The 22,497-nt window shown below is 41.4% G+C and overlaps 1 protein-coding gene across 1 annotated transcript in view; it reads right to left on the bottom strand.

The window, feature by feature from the left end:
• The window catches only part of ARHGAP31 (Rho GTPase activating protein 31), a 128,409-nt gene that overhangs the window by 41,196 nt on the left and 64,716 nt on the right, over positions 1-22,497 (bottom strand). The window contains exons 2-3 of the mRNA XM_005905441.2: positions 11,752-11,854; positions 9,162-9,306 (exon numbers count right to left, since the gene is read on the bottom strand). Of these exons, the coding sequence (XP_005905503.2) occupies positions 9,162-9,306; positions 11,752-11,854 (248 nt within the window). The remainder of the gene's footprint in view (positions 1-9,161; positions 9,307-11,751; positions 11,855-22,497) is intronic.

Raw genomic sequence — 22,497 nt, 5'->3', positions numbered from 1 at the left:
TTTTTAACTGAAGTAAAGCATTCACAGAAGCTAACCATTTTCAAAGGCAATAAAAAAATCAATATGTGGGGAAACTCTACTTCATTTCCTACTCAGAAGTGGGGAGAAACTCGGGGCTCAGAGGGTCACAGTTGTCTCAGTCTTCTGCTGGGTTTGCAAGCCTCAAAATGGAGCTGGCATAAATATGATTTCTGTCGCAATTCTTGCTTTTTGAGACGTGCAGATGTAGAGGGTGAGGACCAGAATGGAGCCTGGAGAAAGCACCTGATACCTCTGCCCTCTTCCTGGGCTCTGTCATTTAGGAAACAGATTTGTGGGGGAGATCCTGATTCTCAAGACAGGGAGAATCTCATAAAGCGAGTGAAGGGAGAGAGCCTCAAAGGAGGGGTGAAGGAATGAGGCGTGGACCCTCCTGTGTTCTATCCTGTGAAGGGTGGGGCGGAGGAGGGGCGGGGGGCCTCTCTTCCTCTCTTGGCAAAGAAATGACGAACTTTGCAAAGCTTTACACCCACCCCCTTCCCAAGCGCCTACCCCACCCCCACTTTCTATAAGTGTGTCTTAGGAAGAAAGGTGTAGGTCAATTTAACAGCGTTCATGGAAAGTTCCTTTAATATTTTAGGAAGCTGTTAGTCACCTCTGTTCCGAGAGACTGGGCGGGCTCACCCCTGCTGCCTGCAGGTCCCATATGGGATCATTTTATTATTCACAGCCTCTCCCCTTTGCACCCCAACCCTATTTGGAAGCTCTCTAGATCTTCATTGTTCTCCCAGAGGGTCTGCTCCCTGCAAAGCTATTTTTCCATCTCTTTGTGTTCCCACATTAGGACAGCAGAGTCCATCACTGGGGAATTGAAACTTTGCCCATCCCAATCTTTTGCCTAAAAGAGAAGTTCACTCAACATTACCCAAGACAATCTTGCTGACGGTTAAACTTTAAAAAATCCAGGTTGAATCTGTGAACATTTGTTCTCTTCCAGTCAGTGTCAAGAAGACCAGCTTCCTGAACTCTGAGGACTCGGGCGTGGGCTGGTCTCCCATCCCCTCTGGCCAGGCCCAGGCTCTGGTTTCCTCTGCTTACCTGAACAGCTCCTTAGCCCCTGCGCTCGGGCAGCCCTATCCCCAGGATGGATGAGCAACCGGGTCTGTCCCTTCTAACTGCACCCCAGCTGCAACTCAGTTTTTACCTTTTATTTTGTATTATTTAAAAATTATTATAAAGCCACTTTTGTTATTTTTAATTATTTTAAGTGATTAGGTTAAAAAGTTATTCATGCACAAGATTTTAAAAATGCAAAGGGTTTAAAGGAATACACAGAAGAAAGTGTCTTCCTTCCAACATTGGACCCTCAGTCTCCAGAGACAACCACTGTTATCTTCCAGACAGTTGTTATACCTTCCTCTCTTTGTCACACCTGTGGCAGCAGGCACCTGGCCCATCTTCAAATTCCTCGTCTCCCATCATTTCCTCCTTGCTTGCTCCCTATGGGCCGTGCTGGCCTCCATATATTCCCTTGTCCTTCTCGAAAAGGGCCTTGGCACCTGCTATTTCTTCTCAGCACCCTCTTCCACCAGATACTTGCATAATTTGTTCCCTCGCTTCATCTTTGTCTCTGTTCAAATATCACCTCACAGGAGAGCTTTATCAGTCCCCAGCATTCTCTGACTTGTGCACACGTGCGTGCTCAGTTGCTCAGTCGTCTCTGAGTCTTTGTGACCCCATGGACTGCAGCCCACCAGGTTCTTCTCTCCTTGGAAATTTCCCAGGCAAGAATACTGGGGGGAATTACCATTTCCTAACTCAGGAATCTGAGGATCTTCCTAACTCAGGGATCAAATCCGTGTCTCTTGCGTCTCCTTCATTGGCAGGTGGATTCTTTACTACTAAGCTACCAGGGAAGCCCTCTCTGACCTGTGTCCTGCATTAACTGTCTTCATAGTGCTTATCAACAGTTCTCACTATCGAGTTATGCGTTAGATTTATTCGTCCTCTATCTCTTTAATTAAAATGTAAGTTTCATGAGAACCTTGTGGCTCAGCTGGTAAAGAATCCATCCACAATACGGAAGACCTGGGTTTTATCCCTGAGTTGGGAAGATCTCCTGGAGAAGGGAAAAGCTATCCACACCAGTATTCTGACCTGGAGAATTCCATGGACTTCCATGGGGTGGCAAAGAGTAGGACACGACTGAGCGACTTTCACTTTTCATGAGAACAAGGATTTTATCTGACTTGCTTACCGAGCACCTGGAACTGTGCCTGCCTAGTATAGACAGCAGGTGCTCAAGAGATGTTAGTTGCATTAAGTGAGTAAGTGAATGAATCTGTATTTTGCTTTGCATTTAAAAATGCCAACCCTGTGTACGAGACAGCAAAAGAGACACTGATGTATGGAACAGTCTTATGGACTCTGTGGGAGAGGGAGAGGGTGGGAAGCTTTGGGAGAATGGCATTGAAACATGTAAAATATCATGTATGAAACGAGATACCAGTCCAGGTTCAATGCACAATACTGGATGCTTGGGGCTAGTGCACTGGGACAACCCAGAGGGATGGTATGGGGAGGGAGGAGGGTTCAGGATGGGGAGCACATGTATACCTGTGATGGATTCATTTTGATATTTGGCAAAACTAATACAATTATGTAAAGTTTAAAAATAAAATTTAAAAAAAATCAACAGTGTAAGATGACACAGAAACACAAAATTCTTAATTGTAATGAATTAAGGGGAGATTAGGGAGAAGGAAACTCTCAAAAAAAAAAGACTCCAGGGAATGATTTTTAAAAATTGATAAACATTGCCCAGGCTCGTAAGTCCAGCATTGTGGGAGCCCAGTAGAACTTATTTAGAGGAGGCTTTTACTTACTCTTCTCACTTTACCCTCTTTCTGCCTTTGACTCTTAAGTGAATAGCGTCTCTGATAAAACATCTTTGAAAAGTCAGCTTCCTTCTATTTGGATTAGGGGATTGCTTAAGCAAGGAGATCTGAAGGTCTGATTGCTCTTATAAAGCCTTTTAACCAATTCTGTTTTCAGTTTCCCCTGATAACCATTATCTTCAATTCCTGAACTTTTCCAGTGTTTTGTGATACAAATTGGCATTTTTTTCTTGGCCTCCCCTTCTGTAGATGCTCAGCAAAGTGGAGCAAGTTGGAACTCAAGCCTCCTCTTATCATCCTTCTTCCATCTTCCAACATTTTGTTGATCTCTTCTTTATTATTATCTCTTCAGTTTTCTTTTCTTATGTATTTATCCTTTTTAAAAAGTTATTTTTTATGTCATCCTAGTGGCTTTTGAGATCCACTATGTTTATCATAAGTTATACAACTTTTTTTTTTTCAGTGAAACAAAAAGAAAATATAATTTAATTATGTTTTATATTGTTAGGGCATTTGTTGGAAATTACCACACACAAATCATTTTAATTTTACCCAATTGTATTTGCTGTATAATAAAAATTCCATTTCATATAACACTCATTCTGCCTTATATCTTTCCTAGGGGGTGTGTTTCTTTTAGGTCAAAGCTGGGAATGTTGGGGAAAGTCATTTAAGAACTTAAACCTTGTTGGGCTGCACCCTACAGGCCTGCAATTCTTGTAGTTGCCCAGCCGTAAGACCAAATAAAGCACCCAGAGATTAAAAAAAAAAAAAATGCCAGAAAGCCCCACTTTGGGCCACACTTCCAGGGCAATACCATCCGAGGACCAAACCTCCTCCATGGGGAGCATCAGCTTTACTGAGACAACTCCCCTCACCTTTCAGCTCCTGGAGAGGTGACTGATCAGCCTGGTTTGCCTGAGACTGCGGAGGAGTGTCCTGGAACTCAGGACTTTTCTGAGTTAAAAGTGGGCGAGTCCCTGGCAAACCAGGACAGTTGGCTGCTGCCACGTTGGCAGACATCTTGAGCTCACAGCCAGGCAGCCTCCCCCTGATGCCACACACCAGTGGTCCACCCTCATCAACACTTCAGATGACGTGTGTGGGCCAACCAACCCGCCAGCCAATGTTTACTGGTCAAGAGTCACAGCATTCTCCAGCAGCTGGAGAGCAGGGAAAGGAAACACAAAAATCAGTAAAATAAATATACTTTCTGTCCTTAGGAGGCTTACAGTTTAATGAGGGAGACGGATACGCAAAGATGTTATTTCAATACAAAATGTAATGCCTCTTTAAACTGCCTTCTCTAAAAATCCTAAATCAGCAAGCAACTTTTCTCTGTCTTGGGTTTAGTTATTTTAGCTGAATCAATCTGATCCAGATTGATTTTTTTCCTAAAATGAACTTTTTTCTGATAAAAATAAAATGTAGTAGGTTTAACGGTTGCTTCCAAAGATATCAGGTCCTAATCTCAAGAACCTGTAAATGTTACCTTATTTGGAAAAAGAGTCTTTGCAGGTGTGATTAAAGCTTTTGAAATAAGGAGAGTCTCGTGGATTATCCAATATGTATGTGTGCATTCAGTTGTGTCCGACTCTTTGTGACCCCGTGAGCTGCAGAGCCCACCAGGCTCCTCTGTCCACTTCCTTCTCCAGGCAAGAATACAGGAGTGGGTTGCCATTTCCTTCTCCAGAGGATCTTCCTGACCCAGGGATCAAACCCTCATCTCTTGGGCCTCTGGCAGTGGCAGGCAGATTCTTTACCACTAGCGCCACCTGGTGGGCCCTTAAAAGAGGGAGGCAGAAGGAGATAAGACAGACTGGAGAAGGCAGAGTGATCATGGAGGCAGAGATGTGGCCACAAGCCAAGGCATGCCAGCAGCCACCAGAAGCTGGAGGAGGCAAGAAACAGGTTTCCCCCTAGAGTCTCTGTAATGATCCATGGACCTGCTGACACCTTGGTATCAGCCCAGTGAAACTGATTTCAGATTTCTGGACTCTGGAACTGTGTGAGAATAACTTTCTATTGTTTAAGCCACCAAGCTTGTGGTAATTTGTTACTGCAGCCACATAAAACTAATACATGTACTTAAAGGAAATAAAAATCACGTGCCATCTCACCACCCAGACATAGCTACTGTTAACCTACTTACAGTGAACTCTAAGAAGCAATCTGCCTGGGGCTTCCCAGCACCAAAGATGAACACTGCCATCATCTCCTATTTATTGTATATACTGCTTTTTTCCATTTAACTTTGTATTGTGGTCAGCAAATAGTCTTCAGAAATATGACTTTTCATGGCTACACAGGATTTAAAACAATAGATTTATTATCATTTATTTAACCCTTCCCTTATTGTTGGACATGTAGATACTCCCTAATTTTGTTACTGTTACTAAGGCAGTGAAATATTTGTAAATCAATTTATTCATGTGCACATCTGATTATTATCTTAGAATGGAGTCTGGGAATAGAATTACTGTATTAAAAAAATATGAGCATTTTAGGACTCTTGATAGTAATTTCAAATGACTTGCTGGATGTCTAGCCAATTTACACTTGCAACAGGAAACTATGACAGAGCCAGTGTCACCACAGGCTTGGCAACATGAAATACTAACATTAAAAACATTTTTTTAAAATGAAAATACATTTTTTTCTAATATATTTATACTTTTAAAATAACTATGTTTCTTTACAAATTGCCTGTTGAAGTTCTTTGCTCATTTGTTTAGCAGGGTGTTGTGTGTTTTTTCTTCTTTATTGATATGTAGGAGTTTTATTGGAGAAGGCAATGGCACCCACTCCAGTACTCTTGCCTGGAAAATCCCATGGATGGAGGAGCCTGGTAGGCTGCAGTCCATGGGGTCGCTAAGAGTCGGACACGACTGAGCAACTTCACTTTCTCTTTTCACTTTCCTGCATTGGAGAAGGAAATGGCAACCCACTCCAGTGTTCTTACCTGGAGAATCCCAGGGACGGTGGAGCCTGGTGGGCTGCTATCTATGGGGTCGCACAGAGTCGGACATGACTGAAGCGACTTAGCAGCAGCAGGAGTTTTATATAATTAAAAAATATTCATCTCCTGTCATCTTTATTATAAATATTTTCCATAGTTGGTCATTCACCTTTTAATTTTGTTAATGTACTTTTAATGTAGAAAAATCTAATATTTATGTAGTTTAGTTTGTTAAATTTGTCTTTGGTGACTTTTTTCCTTTGCTTTTGTTCTTAGAAAATCCTTCACCTGAAATCTGTTAAATGGTAAGAATGTAACAACTTGACTTCTCCCCTCTCCCATCACTTAGCCAATTTTCCTAACATTGTTTATTGAATTATTCCTTCATTAGTTTGGGATGTTTTCTGTATTTCATATTAAGTTATTTAATACCTGAGCCTATTGAAGACCTGTTAAACCTATTTTAAAAACAGTGTGGCTGGTCTGAGACAGAATGTTAAATCTTTACTTCCATTTACTATCTGTACAAACCCAGGCAAGAGTCACTTGAGCCTCAATTTACTCATCTGTTCAGTTCAGTTCAGTTCAGTCACTCAGTCGTGTCCAACTCTTTGCGACCCCATGAATCGCAGCACGCCAGGCCTCCCTGTCCATCACCAACTCCCAGAGTTCACTGAGACTCACGTCCATTGAGTCAGTGATGCCATCCAGCCATCTCATCCTCTGTCGTCCCCTTCTCCTCCTGCCCCCAATCCCTCCCAGCATCAGGGTCTTTTCCAATGAGTCAACTCTTCGCGTCAGGTGGCCAAAGTACTGGAGTTTCAGCTTTAGCATCATTCCTTCCAAAGAAATCCCAGGGCTGATCTCCTTCAGAATGGACTGGTTGGATCTCCTTGCAGTCCAAGGGACTCTCAAGAGTCTTCTCCAATACCACAGTTCAAAAGTAAGTAAGAGATAGTAAAACCTATTTCACAGAGTTATTTTGAGGATTGAACGAAATAATATTTGTAATAAGCTTATCACATAGTAAGCACTAAGTAGCAGAAATCATCATCATTAATTCATTAATATTTTTCTAATTCTATTATATTCCACTGAAATGTTATTCCACTTCATCTGTGCAAGTAAGTTTAAATAAATCATTGTAAGAATGTATGACAATGTAATAGGGCTGTTCCCATGTCCCCAGAAAAGGTTTGCTTATATTTTCATAATTCATCACTGTGATTTAGAGAAATCACTCAACTATAAATTCAATGATAGTCACGAGATCCTACCTATGTACAGCTCACCTGTCACAACAAAACATCTTTTATTTCTTAGTGTCCTTAAACTATGTTTAAATACAATGTTAAGTTCTCTTGAGATTTGATGACAAGTGGACAGTAACATTGCTTTGATATTTTCCGTTGCCGTGGAAGACAGAATGATTAGCAGTGTCAGGGAACAGAAGCAGGGAGAGATAAACATGGATTTCATTTTGACCCTATAAACAAGATCTAAGAAGAAAGCTGTATTTCTGAAATTTCTAGACAAGAATTCCTATCTATCTCTAATTATCATAGAATTAAATTTAATTAAAATAAGTTGGACTCATTCAGCTATTTAACATGTGACGATGTCTTATTTAAGGATGAAACTAGTATACTGTACTAAGATTAAAACTATGTAGAAAACACGAAAGTCTTATGCACAAACTAAAACAACAATAAGATACATTTTTGGTTGATTGAGATTGGCAAACAATTTAGTAAATTAAAAATACTCAGTGTTGGCAAGGCTGCAGGAAAAAGAACATTCTTGTGTCTCTGCAGAACTTGGCAATATGTGACAAAATTTTAAATAAGATCCTTTTACTTAGTAAATCCACTCCTGTGATTTTTTTTCCATAAGGATATAAACAGAAAAAAGTATAAGGATATATGTACAAAAATGTTTACTATAATGTTGCTTTTAAAAGTAAAGTGTTAAGAAACAAAATGTCTAAATATCCATCAGTAGGAATCTGGTTTAAGAAATCACTGTGTATATGAGAGAATACCCTGTAAAAATAGTGTCTCTCTCTATTTTTTACCATGAAAGGATGGTTAAATTGTTGAATTAGCACTGTTCCGTAACATCAGAATGTATTGAATAGTACTGAGGAACAAAAGTAGGGAGAGAGAAAGGGAGATACAGAGAGAGACAGACAGACAGACAGACAGACAGATCTGTAAGGGTATCTTCTGAAATGTGAATAGCACTCATTAACTCCTATATAATTTCAAATTAAAGAACATTTATATATCCAAAATAGGTTTATTACAAGAGACATAAGAAAGAATCTTTCCCATTAGAGCCTTGGTCTGGTCCTTACCGATAATTACAAGTCTTCCATAAACTTAATTTCAAACATCCCCTCTGACCACCCTACTTCAACAGTTTACTGATTTCACTGGGATGAATGATCCATTATTTTTTCATTGTTGCCCACCTTAGGCCCTCCTTTCTCTTCTTATCCAGACAAAATTCTATGGTCAATTATTTCAATCACTCACTTGCACACACTCTGATCTCCCTCACCTTCTTTTTCTAGCTGAGCCTCAACCCTGGTTAAACCCAACTCTTCACCTACTCAGCACCTCTCCTACCCCCATCACAGCCAAATGTTCAAGCCCTATTTTTAAGGTTGACACTACAGACATGCTCTAAGCATTTATTCTCCTTTTCCTGTGGGGGTGGGATTTGGTGATGCTGCAACTGCTAGGTAGGCGTTCTGCTCTTGCCCATTCATCCTCCACCACCCAACTCACTAGCCCAATCTACACTCCCTCTTAGCTGCTTTTTCCAGAATCTTCTCTCTCCTCAGCTTTCCGACTTCTCTCTTGATTTCTGTTTATTCTCTCTCCCCTCTCTACCCACCCACCTCTTTATACAACTCCCAACAGAAACACAGAAGGAACAGCCTGAAATGAATTAATCATGGAGGTAGCATCTGAAGTCTCAGGTTCCTATTCTGTTTGGGGATAGAGTGTGACTTTGGGTCAGTCACTTCATTCTCTGCTTCTTTGTTTCCTTCCTATCTATGGACACACATTTGGTTACATAAATATGGAGATGGTTTAAGCTAGCTCATGCAAGCAAACAAACATTCTGAAAATTTAAGATAGGAAAGATATAGCAAACAGTCCCACCACCCTGCTTTCCTCACAATACCATCCTAATTCCATCACCAAGATAATGGCAACCAGCTGGTAAGTATTATTATTGTAATTTTAGTGCTGAAACTTTCTTTGGCCCATCCATGCATCCCACCCAGTAACCATAATGGAAATCCAAACACTTACCGTGAATTTCTCATAGAGCTCATAAGTCAGGAGGGGGTTGGGCAGCTCCCGAAAGTAGAGCTTGCAGAGGGAGCCCACACAGTGGATGTCCTGGAGGTACACTTCCCTTGTCAGATCTGGACATTGATCTGAGCCAAACTCCTGCCTGAAACAACACAGACAGAGACATAACAATCCCAGGAACATGTGTTCCATGTCAGCAGCTACTTGGGCTGCTTAGAGGGTAAAAAGACCCTAAACTGCTGATCTGACCATATTTTTGACCTTGAATCAAAAAGACCTTCTATTCCAGGCCCAAGAAAACTACAAAACATTTCCACTTCAGGTCTGGGTCTTCCCTGCAGAAGCTGCTGTAATGAGAAAGACATAATCCCATTTACAAATGGATTTCTCACGGCATTATGTCTGTAGTTTCAACCGTGAACAGTGAAGAAATATGAAAACAATTTTCCAAAAACCCTGTTGAGATTTAAGTTTTTCCAAAATATTGTTCTAAATGAACTTCTCTCTCTTGGAGGAGAAACCAAACCCAGGGTGAGTCAGATTGTTATCATTCATGTCCACATATTCATGTCAGCCAACTGTTTTATCTGGAGACTCAAACTCAAGGTCTGAGAACTTCAATCAACTCTCTCTTTGATACTGAATGGAAACTTCTAGGCTGCCTGACAGTGACTCCCACAGGGCAAATAAGCTTATAAATAATCTTCTTAAACACTCTATAGTGGGGTGTTTGAGAACATCATCAGATTCCAGGCCTCATTTCTAACTGAAAAAACATTTCTGAGCATGATTAATGAATATACTGCCTCAAATGGTATATATTTGCAAGTTAAAATTTATTTAAAAGATGATAAATCTGAGCATTAATACAGAAGAGAAGTTAGGTTTTTGAGAGTATTCATTTAGTCGGACAAGAAGTGACAACGGCAACTGGACTCTCAAAACCAGCATCTGGAAACAGCTTGCTGCCCCTTCTCCTGTGGTTCTGCCCCTTTAACAAAGAGAAGGGAAATCCCTGATGCTGTCAGAACCTGAAAGGGACTGAGTGAGACCTTGAAAAGAAAACCATGCAGTGGCCTCGTAAATTCACAGGCATGTGTTTTTTTTACAAGGGCAGAACACAAACAACTTAGAGCTTATTCATCTAGTTAGCCAAAAATTTCCCTTGTCAAGGCTAAGGTCAGTCCTTAAGTGAAAAAGAATTGGCCATTGTCCAAGTGTCCTTCCACAATACCACCTACTGTGCGGTATGTTTCAGAGCTGAGAGTAGACCAATGCTTGCTGTTGAAACTCTGAAAAATATCACATGAGTAAACTAGTGAACTGATGTAAGCACACAGATCTGTTCAAATCTATGGCTGCAAAAAACCAGTTATTTTTAAAATAGTTATCACTTCTCCGGGAGTAAAAAGGATGTTTTATTCCTGTGGTATAGTTTTATGACAATTGAGATTTGAGGAGGAGGGGCAAAAAACTGAATAGGAGGAGGAAGATAAAAATGAATTACCTGCACAATGTAAAATTTACATATTAATCTTGTAACAATGTTTTATTTTAAAAGTCTACATTTGCAACTAAAGAATATGTAATAAATATGTTAAAATGTATTCTTTTGTATTAAAGAACAATATTTAAAATACATAAACCTATTATTTTAGTCCTAGTACACTATATATTATATATAAAGTACATATTCTCTCTATATATACCTATGTGTGTGTGCTAAGTTGCTTCAGTCGTGTCCAGCTCTTTGTGATGCTGGACTGTAGCCACCAGGCTCCTCTGTCCATAGGCTTCTCCAGGCAAGAATACTGGAGTGGGTTGCCATGCCCTCCTCCAGGGGATCTTCCAGATTCAGGGATCCAAGCCACATCTCTTATGTCTCCTGCACTGGCAGGCAAGTTCTTTACCATTAGTGCCTATATTGTATATAATGTATATATTCTATATATACATTACATATACTACTTTTATTTTACAGCTATAATATCAATACATATTTGAAGATTACAGTCCTTTTAATTAAAAAAATTCTGGGATACATTATAGAATTGTTTAGGATAAATCCATAGAATTGGAAATTGTTCCCCTATCAGTAATTTCAGAAATACAGGCATCAATTACAGAAATGCACAATCATGCAGACATCTGATTTTTTGACCAGATGAAACTATCAAATGTTGAGTGTGTGTCAACAGAAAAACTCACATTGACCTTTAAGTTCTGAATATCATGTAATGGGGATCTGAGCTTTGGATAGGCAAGTGAGTAATAATAAATCATTTTTTCCCAGCTTGTAATTTAAATCATTTGAGTTCAGCTGAATCCACCTAAAAAGAATAAATCTGGTGCAATAGGAACAGATTAAAAGCCCTCAGGAGTTTCTGTTGGAAGGAATTACATCAGATTGCAGTTTCCTGATTAGATTAAGAACAGTTAGGCATCTGAAAACATTAGCACTTGATCTTGTGCCCTGACATCCTTCCCTCAATCCCTTCAGTCTTTAGTACTCCCAACGCCTGCAGATAGACGTATGGACAGAGGAAGGATCATGGGAGAGTTCTTTGGGGGCGATTCTTGGGCTTACCTTAGCCGTTGTATGTTTGAGGTGACTCCTGAAAGCCGATAAATTCCATCCACAATTCCGTGAGTCTCTATAAATTCTGCACAGCTCTTCAATACATATGGAACTATGCAAAGGAAAAGAAAAAAGCATTAGGTTTAAGTCTGACTGTCTTTGAGAGATAGGCTTTTAAAAATCCAGGTAACTTTAAAGAGAAGTATGGAACGCATATGAGTTACAAGTGGAAACAATTACGTTTAAATGGGAGATGATGTTCTTTGGTATTTAAAAAAAAAATCATAGGGTTTTGTTAAAGTTGGAAAATGCGTGTGTTTTAAGAGTTAGGTCTTAAAGAATTTGAAAAATATGCAAACACTTGGATTTTTGAAACCAGCAGTGACCTTGGAAATCCCACAACTCAGTCTCCTCATTTCACTGATTCTCCCAGTGTGGTCTCCTGACCAACAGCACCAGGCTCTCCTCGGAACTTGTTGGGAGTGCAGATTCCCAGGCCCCACTCCAGACCCACTGAACGGGAAATTCTGGAGGTGGTGCTCAGCAATCTGTGTTTTAAAAAGCCTTCCAGGTGACCCCTGTGATAAAATTAGAGAACTCTTGCCTATTCTACACATGAGGAAGCCAAGGGGCAGGTAAATTTATTTACCTCACTTAAGAGTACTTGTTGCTTGCAAAATGTAATTAACATATGGAAAAATGCTTATGATGTACCTGTCTACCTATGATGTGGATAGGTGACAGAAAAACAAGGCACAAAATCAAATATATGTTGTGAATTCAGCTAGGTTTAGAAAACTGCAAAGGGAAAAAAGACTGGAAGAAGGTGATTTTAAAGTTAAAGTGTTTTTTTTTTTTAAAGGTGAGAACCACCCCCTACTTCACCACCACCAAATGGGTCAAAGAGTCATTGATTGAATGGACCTCATAAAAGGGACCGACATGGCCTCTTGAATTGCTGCCACTCCATAAGTCCAGCGTCTGGGTAGAAGGGTCTGGCTGTGCTCTTCTCTCCTCAGGGCTGGACCTGATCAGCCCGGCCAGCTCAGTGACCCAGAATGGAAGCCACAGGCCCTCTGGATGGCATGGGGAGACTGGCAAGTCACTTGCCACTTTGTCCTTAGGCAGATCCACCTGAGATCCCTCTGTGAGCGTGCTGTGGATGGTATGGAACTACCAAAGCCTCAGGTGCTGAAGTCTTCCGGCATAGAGGTAGGATGGAAACTCCATGACTGCACTGTGCTCACTCCCCCAAAACATACACAATCCATTAATATCTTCAGTTCAGTTCAGTTAATATCTTAGATTAGACTAATACCAATCTATCAGTGCTTAATGCACTTGATCACACCTGCACACAATTCCAAGCTGTACTAGACCTTTACATGAGTAGATACTAGGCATTCAGACTCAACATTCTTCCTGGATTCTCTAGTACAATACTTTCCACACAACTCCCCCACCATTTCAACTACTAATCATTTTAGGTGCTAAGTAAAACTCATCGTACTTACCATATCCCACCCACCTTTCAAAGACCATGTATCTCCAGAGCCTTTCCCCTCCAGGACACACCCATGTTTTGTCCCTGTCATTCATGACCAACTTACCCCAGGTAGAAAGAGGGCAGGGAGTGAACTTGTGGTTGGAACTATTGCGGCCAGAGACCACAGAGGTGGAACTACTCCCTATGAATGAATACAGGGTGGGAGTGGGGTGTGGTACATGAGGGGCTGTGAGTGTTCGCAGGGGTCCAGAGTCCCTGCCTGGCTTCAAGCAGAAGAGCTTTACTTTCATATATCTTATGAAAAAGGTTCTCGATGAAATTTTTGTCTCCTAACCTTGTGCCTCGAAATATATTTTATAAATAAATAAGTAAATGGCAAACAGTTCCAATGCTTAAAAAATTTGTCTTGTTTAAAAACAGATCCTTATTGTGCACAACAGGTTGACTCTTTCTCCACCACACCAAGCTGTTGTTCTGTAGCCTGCCACGGGTAGTCATGATGGAGAGTCCACGTTTGGACTCCAAAGTGCCTCTTGAAACCTTGGGCAAAATATGCAGTAACTCTGTTTCTTAATTTCCACATCTGTAAAATGAGGATAACAGTGATATTAACCTCATAGCTAGGACTGAAATAATTGTTAACACTTAGCACAGACCCTGGAATATAGTATGCATTCTACAATGACAGTTGTTTCTGTGTGAAGCTTCTGTATGATGCAAGCTTATCATTTGTGAGATGCAGTCTTGGTGAAAACTGTGCTACCTCCCATCTGGTAGGCAGTGGGGCAGAGCTGACCAGCTGCTTACAAGTTCACATTCACCTCCACTATGCGGAATGGGTTTTGCATCCCTCTATGGTTCTGTTTCTATTTGAAGTGATTTTGCTCACCTGACGCCACTTTTCTATGCACTGAGGTGTATCTTCATAAAACAAAGGCAGCGGATCCCAACAGGGTACAGATTTTGTTAGATTTCTGAACTATGCATGCCCTTGATGTGTTTCTCAGTGTGTGTTGGTACCAAGGAATGTGGCTGTTGCAGGTCACAGGTGGACTTTAGCGCTTGGGGACAATCCCAAGGAAGACTCAAAGACGAAAGCCTCAGCCTCGAAGGGCCTTTACAAAGAACACTCCACAGAAGGGCAGTGCAGGGTCACAAGTCTGTCTTATCCCCTTCTCAAAGAGCCACCTCCCAGCACCAGGGCACTCCGCCGCAGCCCCTCAGGCTCTGTTTGTTTTCAAGGTGAGGAAAACACATTCCCGGATGGAGCCTCTGCCATAAATTTACTCTGGCTTCAATACAAAGGCCCTAGAACCTCTCGTCCACAGCTCTGTTTAAACAGGAGGCAATTTTAAAACAATCCAAGGGAAAAGGCCATGGTCCCAGTCCCTGAGGAGTGCTGGCCTTCCTGGATTCTCGTCTCGGGTCAAGTTGGAAGACGCAGGAATTCTCCATCACTCACACTGAATGGGAAAGGAGCCACTTGATCTCTGTGACCATCCAGCTCTAGAGCCAGAGCAGAGCACTTCTCAGACTGTGGTCCCGAAGAGGGCCAGCAACGGTAGCTGCCTCACAAGTGCCTCAACACTGAAGCTGAAGACTCACTGTCTAGACCAGTGATCCTCATACTTTAACATGGATACAACCCCCTGGGATCTTGTGAACATGCAGATTCCAACAGGAGGGTGGGAGTCAAGAATCTGCGTTTCTGACAAATTCCCAGGTGATTCAGATACAGCCAATCTGTAGCCCATGCTCAGGGAAGCAATGTTCTAACTGACGGGTGATATTTCAGAGGCTTACTAAGAGTTTATTCTCAAAGTTTCAGAATTCTTTAGCCTATTGTTCCTGGGGTCCAATAAAATTGGGGACAACCTAGGATTCTGGATAGGATAAAAGCTTGAAACAAAATAGCTGAGTAGTTAGAGATGGAAAGAAAGTGTCCATTGTCTATTGAGGTTGCCATTGGAGGTTGCAGTCACAGAGCTAGTTCTGTGGGATTTACCATGGACCCAAAGAACTTCAAGTCTCCTCCTACAGAGGGGCACACAGTTGCTGATTATGATATAATGCTGTAACTTCTTCGAATTGTTGCACTGATGGTTCTCTAAGTCCTTTTCTTGTTTTGTTTTTTCTGGATCAGCGATCTTAAACGTTAAATTTTAATTTGAGTGCAAAATAAATCTTGAGGTGGTTTTCTATGATGGAAAAGAGCACTTTGATTTACACTTTACAGTTTACAAATGTTTGAAAGTCCTTTGTTTCATTCGATCCAACTTGGTACAACTAAAAGACATTGTATACTTGTAAATATATGTGGGGGTAGTCTCCTCAATTCTGAACCTCTTCAAGGGTTTAGGGAAGAAAAGGCCAGCAGTCAAATCATTTCTTTGAATCCCCGCTAGAGGTAATGTCTGCTAAGCTACCCCAGCTCCCTGCATGGCCAGGATCTAACCAGATCTGGCGATGGACAGTGGAAAAAGCACAGTTTTATTTGGTCAGTTATGTGGTCTTGGCAACCACATTCTTTTACAGTGCAAACTTCATTTGTGTTTCAGAGAAACATGGCATTCCCCACTCCCCATTCTGGATTTTTGTTAAGGTCTTGGGCTGCTCAGATTTCATTTCCTCTCTGGGTGCTGCATCCCTAATCTTCAAGGTAAAGTCTAGTGGTGCAAACATACAATGGACTGCTACTCAACAATAACTAAGAATGATATAGCATATGGGTGACAGAAGCCGTATGATTCCATCCACACAGAACCGGAGAAAATGCAAACCAATTTACAGTGGGAGAAAGCAGGAAGAGGAAGGACTGCAGAGGGGCTGAGAACACTTGGGGCATGATGGATACATTCATCATCTTGATTGAAGTAATAGAAAAGACCAAGGATCACTGGTGGATAAAGAACTGATACTTGCAAAGGGAAAGGCAAAGAGAGACAAGTGGCTGAACAGGGAAAAAAGCTCTGAGACTCTTCTGCTGGGCACAGGGGAGGAAGGGAGGGAGGGCTTCAAGTAGTTCTCCTGTGCTGTGAATGAGCCTGCTCTACGAGGGCAGTTTTTCAAGAGATGAAATAAAGATTTAAATCCCTTGGAGAAGGAAATGGCAACCCACTCCAGTACTCTTGCCTGGAAAATCCCATGGACGGAGGAGCCTGGTAGACTACAGTCCATGGGGTCGCAAAGAGTCGGACACGACTGAGCTGCTTCACTTTCTTTCACTTTCTGTTATTCTTGGGAGTTAGCAGAGAACTTCCTAGCTTTCCATCCCCCAGGAATCCAAGAGCTGTCAGAGCGGCTCCCGTGCTTCTCCCGCTGCCAGCTCCCACTCTGTATTGCTGCTCCCTCCTTCCTCAGGCCCAGGACTCCAACTCCGGTGCTTTCCTCAGCTTCTGTGGGTCTTGGCTTGGCTAAGAGGTCTCTGTCCTTCTACAATTCTCCTTCTTTGATTGCCTCCCCCCGCCCTTTAGTTCTTATTCCTTCTCTCTGTTTTAACTTCTTTCTACTCCCTTCCTCCTGGCCTAATGTAGAATTACAGAGTTTGTGGTGTTTATTTTTTAAAGTATAATGTTTTCTGTTTTTTTACAAAAGCAAATTAACTGCTTTCTAATTTTCCAAGGGGAAAAAAAGTTTAAGTATGCCCTGTCTTCCTTGGAGTAGTTTCTTCTTTTGTTCTTTTAACCTTAAAATTGAGATACAAATCAAATGTCATAAAGTTCACCCTTTTCAAGCACACAATTAAGTGGTTTTCGGTATATTGACAGAGTTAAGCAACCATCACATTTCAGAACATTTTCATTACTCCAATTCCAGAACATTTCTCTACATACAAGGTTATTCATTGCAGCGATATTTGTAATAGCATGAGATACTCCATCAATAGGAAGCTATTTATATAAATTATAGAATAGCCGTATAATGGAATACTATACAGTCATCAAAAGAATGAGAAACCTTCATGTACTGATATACATGAAGCATTCTCCAAGATAAATTGTTAAGCAAAAAGAATGAGGTACAGACCAGTGTAGTAGTATGCTAACATTTGTTTTTTAAAAAGAGAGAATAAAAGAATAGCTATAAAATCCTTTGTACATGCATTAAATATCTATGGAAGGACACATAAAAAAGTGATAACTTTAGCTGCCTGCAGGAAAATGAACTGGGAAGCTGGAGTCAGGGCTATGAGTAAGAAGGAGACTCTTCATTATATACTTTTTATACTTTTGAATTTTGAACTATAAGAATATATTACCTTTCCCCAATTTTTTTCATAAAAACCCAATTCAACAAATACTTCCTGCAAATCTGTTCTCACCCAGCAGGTGCTCGGTGTTGCCTGAAACTATGTCATCTCCAGCTCTAGGGACAGTGAAGATGGCATTGTCTTATTCACCTAAAATAGACTTGAAAACACAAGCACTTAAAATGTTTTGCCAAACAAGGGATTGGTCATTACTCTCCAGATAAGTTTTCAGTGCCCCATTGATATCTGGGTCCTTCAAACAAGAAAACACTTTTTATGTATCATGAAATAATAGTACTGCATAAGGTGCTGTTTTTCTCTTTTAGTAGCCTTCTCCATAATCATAGCCAATCCACAAAACAAGTAAAATTCTTGATTTTGAAAATGTGAAATATGATTCTCAGAGAGGTTATGTAAGTTGCCCTGCATCACACAGCTAGTAGATGCCAAGTACACCTATCTGATTCAAACCCTCCTTGTCAGGAAGACAGGTTCCATGAGTTAGTGGCCAGGTATAGAGGCACCATTTAACCATTTAAGGAGAGCTGTTTGATTCCTTGCTCTTGACTACCAAAATGTCTGAAATTCTACCATTGCAGTCCCTACCTTATGGTGGTGATGGCTTTTAGGTCAATTGTATTTGACAAGGAAGCCAAGAAGACTCAATGGAGAAAAGACAGTCTGGGAAAATTGGCACTGGGAAAATTGGATACTCACATGTAGAAAATCAAACTAGACCTGTATCTTATACCCCTCACAAACATTAACTTAAAATGGACTAAAGACACGAAACCATGGAACTCCTAGAAGAAGACATTGGAAAAAAGCTCCTTGACATGGGTCTTGGCAATGACATTTTTGGCTATAACATCTAAAGCACAAGCAACAAAATAAAAGATAAACGGGCAGGACTACATCAAACTAAAAAGGCTCTGCACGACAAAGGAAACAACCAACAGAGTGAAAAGACAACCTATGGAATGGGAAAAAATATTTGTAAACCATGTATCTGGTAAGAGGTTAATATCCAAAAAATAAAAAGAACTCAAACAACTCAATAGTAAAAAACTAAATAATACAGTCAAAAAACGGGAGAAAGATCTGGATGGACACTTTTCCAAAGAAAATATACAAAAGGCCAACAGATACATGAAAAATGCTCAACATCACTAGCCATTAGAAAAATGCTAATTAAAACCATAATGAGATATCACCTCATGTTAGAACGACCATAATCAAAAAGATAAGAGATAGATGCTGACAAGGATGTGGAGAAAAGGGAATGCTTGTGCACTGTTACTGGGATTATAACCTGCTATAGCCACTATGAAAAACAGTATGGATCTTCTGAAAATTAAAAATATTAACAAAATTGCCATGTGATCTAGTAATTACACTAATGGAAATATATCCAAAGGAAACAAAACCACTAACTTGAAAAGATACCTGCACCACTCAGTTCACGGAAGCATTATTAACAATAGTCAAGACACAGAAACAATATGCATCTCTCAAGATGATCCGATAAATAAGCTGTGGCACACATATATGACAGAGTAATATTCAGCCATAAAAACAAGGAAATTATGCCATTTGTGACAACATGGATGGACCTTGAGGGCATGATGCTAAGTGAAATAAGTCAGACAGAGAAAGACCAATACTGTATGATCTCACTTATATGTGGATTCTAAGAAAAAAAAAGAAACTCATAGAAAAAGAGATCAGATTTGTGCCTATCAGAGGCAGGGATGGGGGAGGTGGAGGGAAGGAACTGGAGAAAGGTGGTCAAAAGGTACAAATTTCCAATCACAAGATACATAAGTACTAGAGTTATAATGGACAGTATGAAGATTATAGTTAACATTGCTATACAGCATATATGAAAATTAAGAGAGTAAATCCTAAGTGTTCTCATCATAAGGAAAAATTTTTTTCTTTTCTTTCTCTTTATATCTATACCTTCCATCAAAAGCACATGTACTGAGAGTCTATCCTGCCTAAGGGACAAAAAGGCGATAAGATCTTTGCTCACGAGAAAGCAAGAAGTGAAGAGACAATTCCTGTGCACCTACTATGTGCGGACCCCTGGGCTCACCACTTTGATGCATTATTTACACTCAGTGCAATCCTCCCAACCACTTTCTGAGGAAGGTATGTCCTTGTTTTATATTAATAAACAAGGAAACTGAAGTTCAGAGGCGTTAAGCAACTCAGCCAGTAGGAAAAGACCAAGCAAAATATCTTAAGTGCCCTTGAGAGGCACAAAAATGTGACAGCATTTCTTCTAAAAGGTTACACAAAGATGGGGGAAGTCAGGCAGGGTTTCTAGGTTTTGATCAAGAACAGGAAATTGTGTGCATTACAGAGAGCTGACAGTAGCAGAGGAACTTCGTTAGAGAGGACTGAGGCAGGATCTCACCCCGGCACCTCATGATGCTGTGAGATCACTGGATAAAGAAGGACCTACAAGGCTATGCAATAAGAACTCTGACATTGGTTCCCAGAGGGTGATTTGAGATGCTGTGATGTGATTAGATACAATGTGATGCAATATATACTGCGATATACGCAGAAAACTTAGGTAAGCTGCCAGCATAAAATAAGCACTTTGTAAACATTACCCACTTTCTGATGGGAGCTAGGGCAGAGAATGGTATAAACACGGTAGGAAAATAAGAAATAATGTGGTGAATTCCAGGAATGCTGACTAGACCTGTCCAGTGGAGGGGAAGGTAAATTCAGGTAAATTGGGGAAGTTTTGACAGCTAAGAAAGACTATGTTCTGTCTTGAGCTCCACTGCCAGACACACCTTTCTAAAACACTATGATAAAGCCTCCCTACTCTGAAACCATCACTGGCTCCCCACTACCTATAGAATAATGTCCAATCTAGACAGTTGCCTACTCAGAGGTAACCCTGGAATTCTTCCCTTCAAGGGAACAGACTGTTGAGAAAGTTGGGTCAGGGAGCAGGTAATATGAAGGGAGAGTGAAAGTCGCTCAGTCGTGTCTGACTCTTCACAACCCCATGGACTATACAGTCCATGGAATTCTCCAGGCCAGAATACTGGAATGGTAGCCTTTCCCTTCTCCGGGGGATCTTCCCAACCCAGGTATTGAACCACTGGGGTCTCCCGCATTGGAGGTGGATTCTTTACCAGCTGAACTACCAGGAAAGTCCTATGAAGGGAAGGACTTGCCAAAAACATATCACTCCAACAAGAGAAAATAAGGTGTCCCTTGTGGGTCAGTGTGGAGGACCTCTTACACTTTGCATAAGATGAAAGGGGAGGTGAGACGGCCTACTCTTTTCTGGTTGCTTCTGAAAATTCCTTTAAGAAAGGTCAGTGCTTTTGTGACTCAAAGATAAAAGGCTGGTTGAGGGCAGCCAAGCACCTGGGGCAACACACCATCAGTTAATGAGCAACTGGAAACAGCCTACCAGGGCCTGTCACAGTGGCCTCTGGGGTGTGTTTTGGTTTCGGCGAGGGGAGGGTTGTGACCATGAGGAAGGGTGGAGCTGACTAGAGAACCTGGGTGAGGTGTGATGAGACCACATGGAGAACAAACCTGGAGGAGCCCCACACGGTCTCGGGCTCGGAGCAGGCCCTGCCTGCCTTGTACATAGGAACAGTGCAAGGAATGTCCCTTTGCTGGGAATGTCCCTCTTGTCCCTTGCTGAACATGGGGGTTGCTAGGCTTTGCATAATTTATGAAGACTTTTTTTTGGCTCATCTTTCCTACTGTCTGACTTTGCTCTCAGGGGAGTGTGGAGCAGACATCACTCACTCCATAAGGCTGCTCACGGATGCCAGAAAGTTCTTCTGGGCATGCCCCAGCACACTCCAAGGCCCAGCTGGGAGCATCAATTCCCTATTATTGCCAATGAATCACTGAACTCACCAGTTTAACTGCATCCAGACCACAGTCAGCTTGGCTCACCCAATCAAGATTTTATTTCCTGGACTAAAGCAGACCCTCTCTTTCTTCCCACCTGCTCCTTGAGATGCCACAGATGGAGGCTCTTTCACAGTGATGGATAAAGAGGATGGCCATGTCTGCCTACAGAGAGAGTCCCAGAAGGGGGAAGGATGGAGCTGAGACGGTTAATGAGACAGAAATAGGGAAAACAAACCAGCTTCTTGAACTGCGTGCTCACTTATACCAGTCATCTTAAGAATGAGGACAATGTAAGCTTTCTTTCTCATCTGAGTTTCTCTAGGCCATCTTATTTTTTTTTTTCTGCATGCCTTAGTAGGTGATCACGGGATGCACTAACCAAATGCTCTGTGGGGACTCATGCTTAACAGTCAGTTCATTTAATTCTCACAACTCTGAGGTGTAGGCATTGCTATTCCTTTCATACAGATAGAAAACTAAGGTTTGTTGTGGTTGGATGGCTTGCCCAAGGTCAAACTGTTAGTGGCAAAGCTGGGGTGCAATTATGAGTCTGTCTGGATTCCAAGTTCATGTACTTTCCAGTACGTTGCATAAGCCTAACCTCTACACCAGGGAAACCCAGGCACAGACCAGGCATGAGGAAGAACAGAAAGCTGCAGAAAATTGAGGTGATTGGGTTTTCCCTGGTGGCTCAGACAGTAAAGAATCACCCTGCAATGCCGGAGACCCGGGTTCGATCCCGGGGTTGAAAAGATCCCCTGGTGAAGGAAGAGGCTACCCACTCCAGTATTCTTGCCTGGAGAATTCCACAGACAGAGGAGTCTGGCATAAAGTCCATGGAGTCGCAGAGTCAGACACGACTGAGCGACGAACATTTTCGCTTTCATGTCCGAAAGCAACTTGATGAGAAAGAAGGACTTATGACAAGGAATTAAGAAACCTGGGTTCTAGTCCTGACCTCCAGGTACTAGATTTCAGACCTTTGAGGAGAGTATCCACTATGTCCCCTTTGAGCTACCCCCAGGTGACTCACAGGTACTAGGTGCTAAGTACATATCAGTTAAAACAACATGACCAGTTGTACATACTCGAGCAA

The sequence above is a fragment of the Bos mutus genome, chromosome 1 (genome assembly GCF_027580195.1).
Source record: "Bos mutus isolate GX-2022 chromosome 1, NWIPB_WYAK_1.1, whole genome shotgun sequence".
Taxonomy (NCBI): domain Eukaryota; kingdom Metazoa; phylum Chordata; class Mammalia; order Artiodactyla; family Bovidae; genus Bos; species Bos mutus.
Note: the sequence above shows the minus strand (reverse complement) of the source record. Positions and strands in the feature narration are given on the sequence as shown.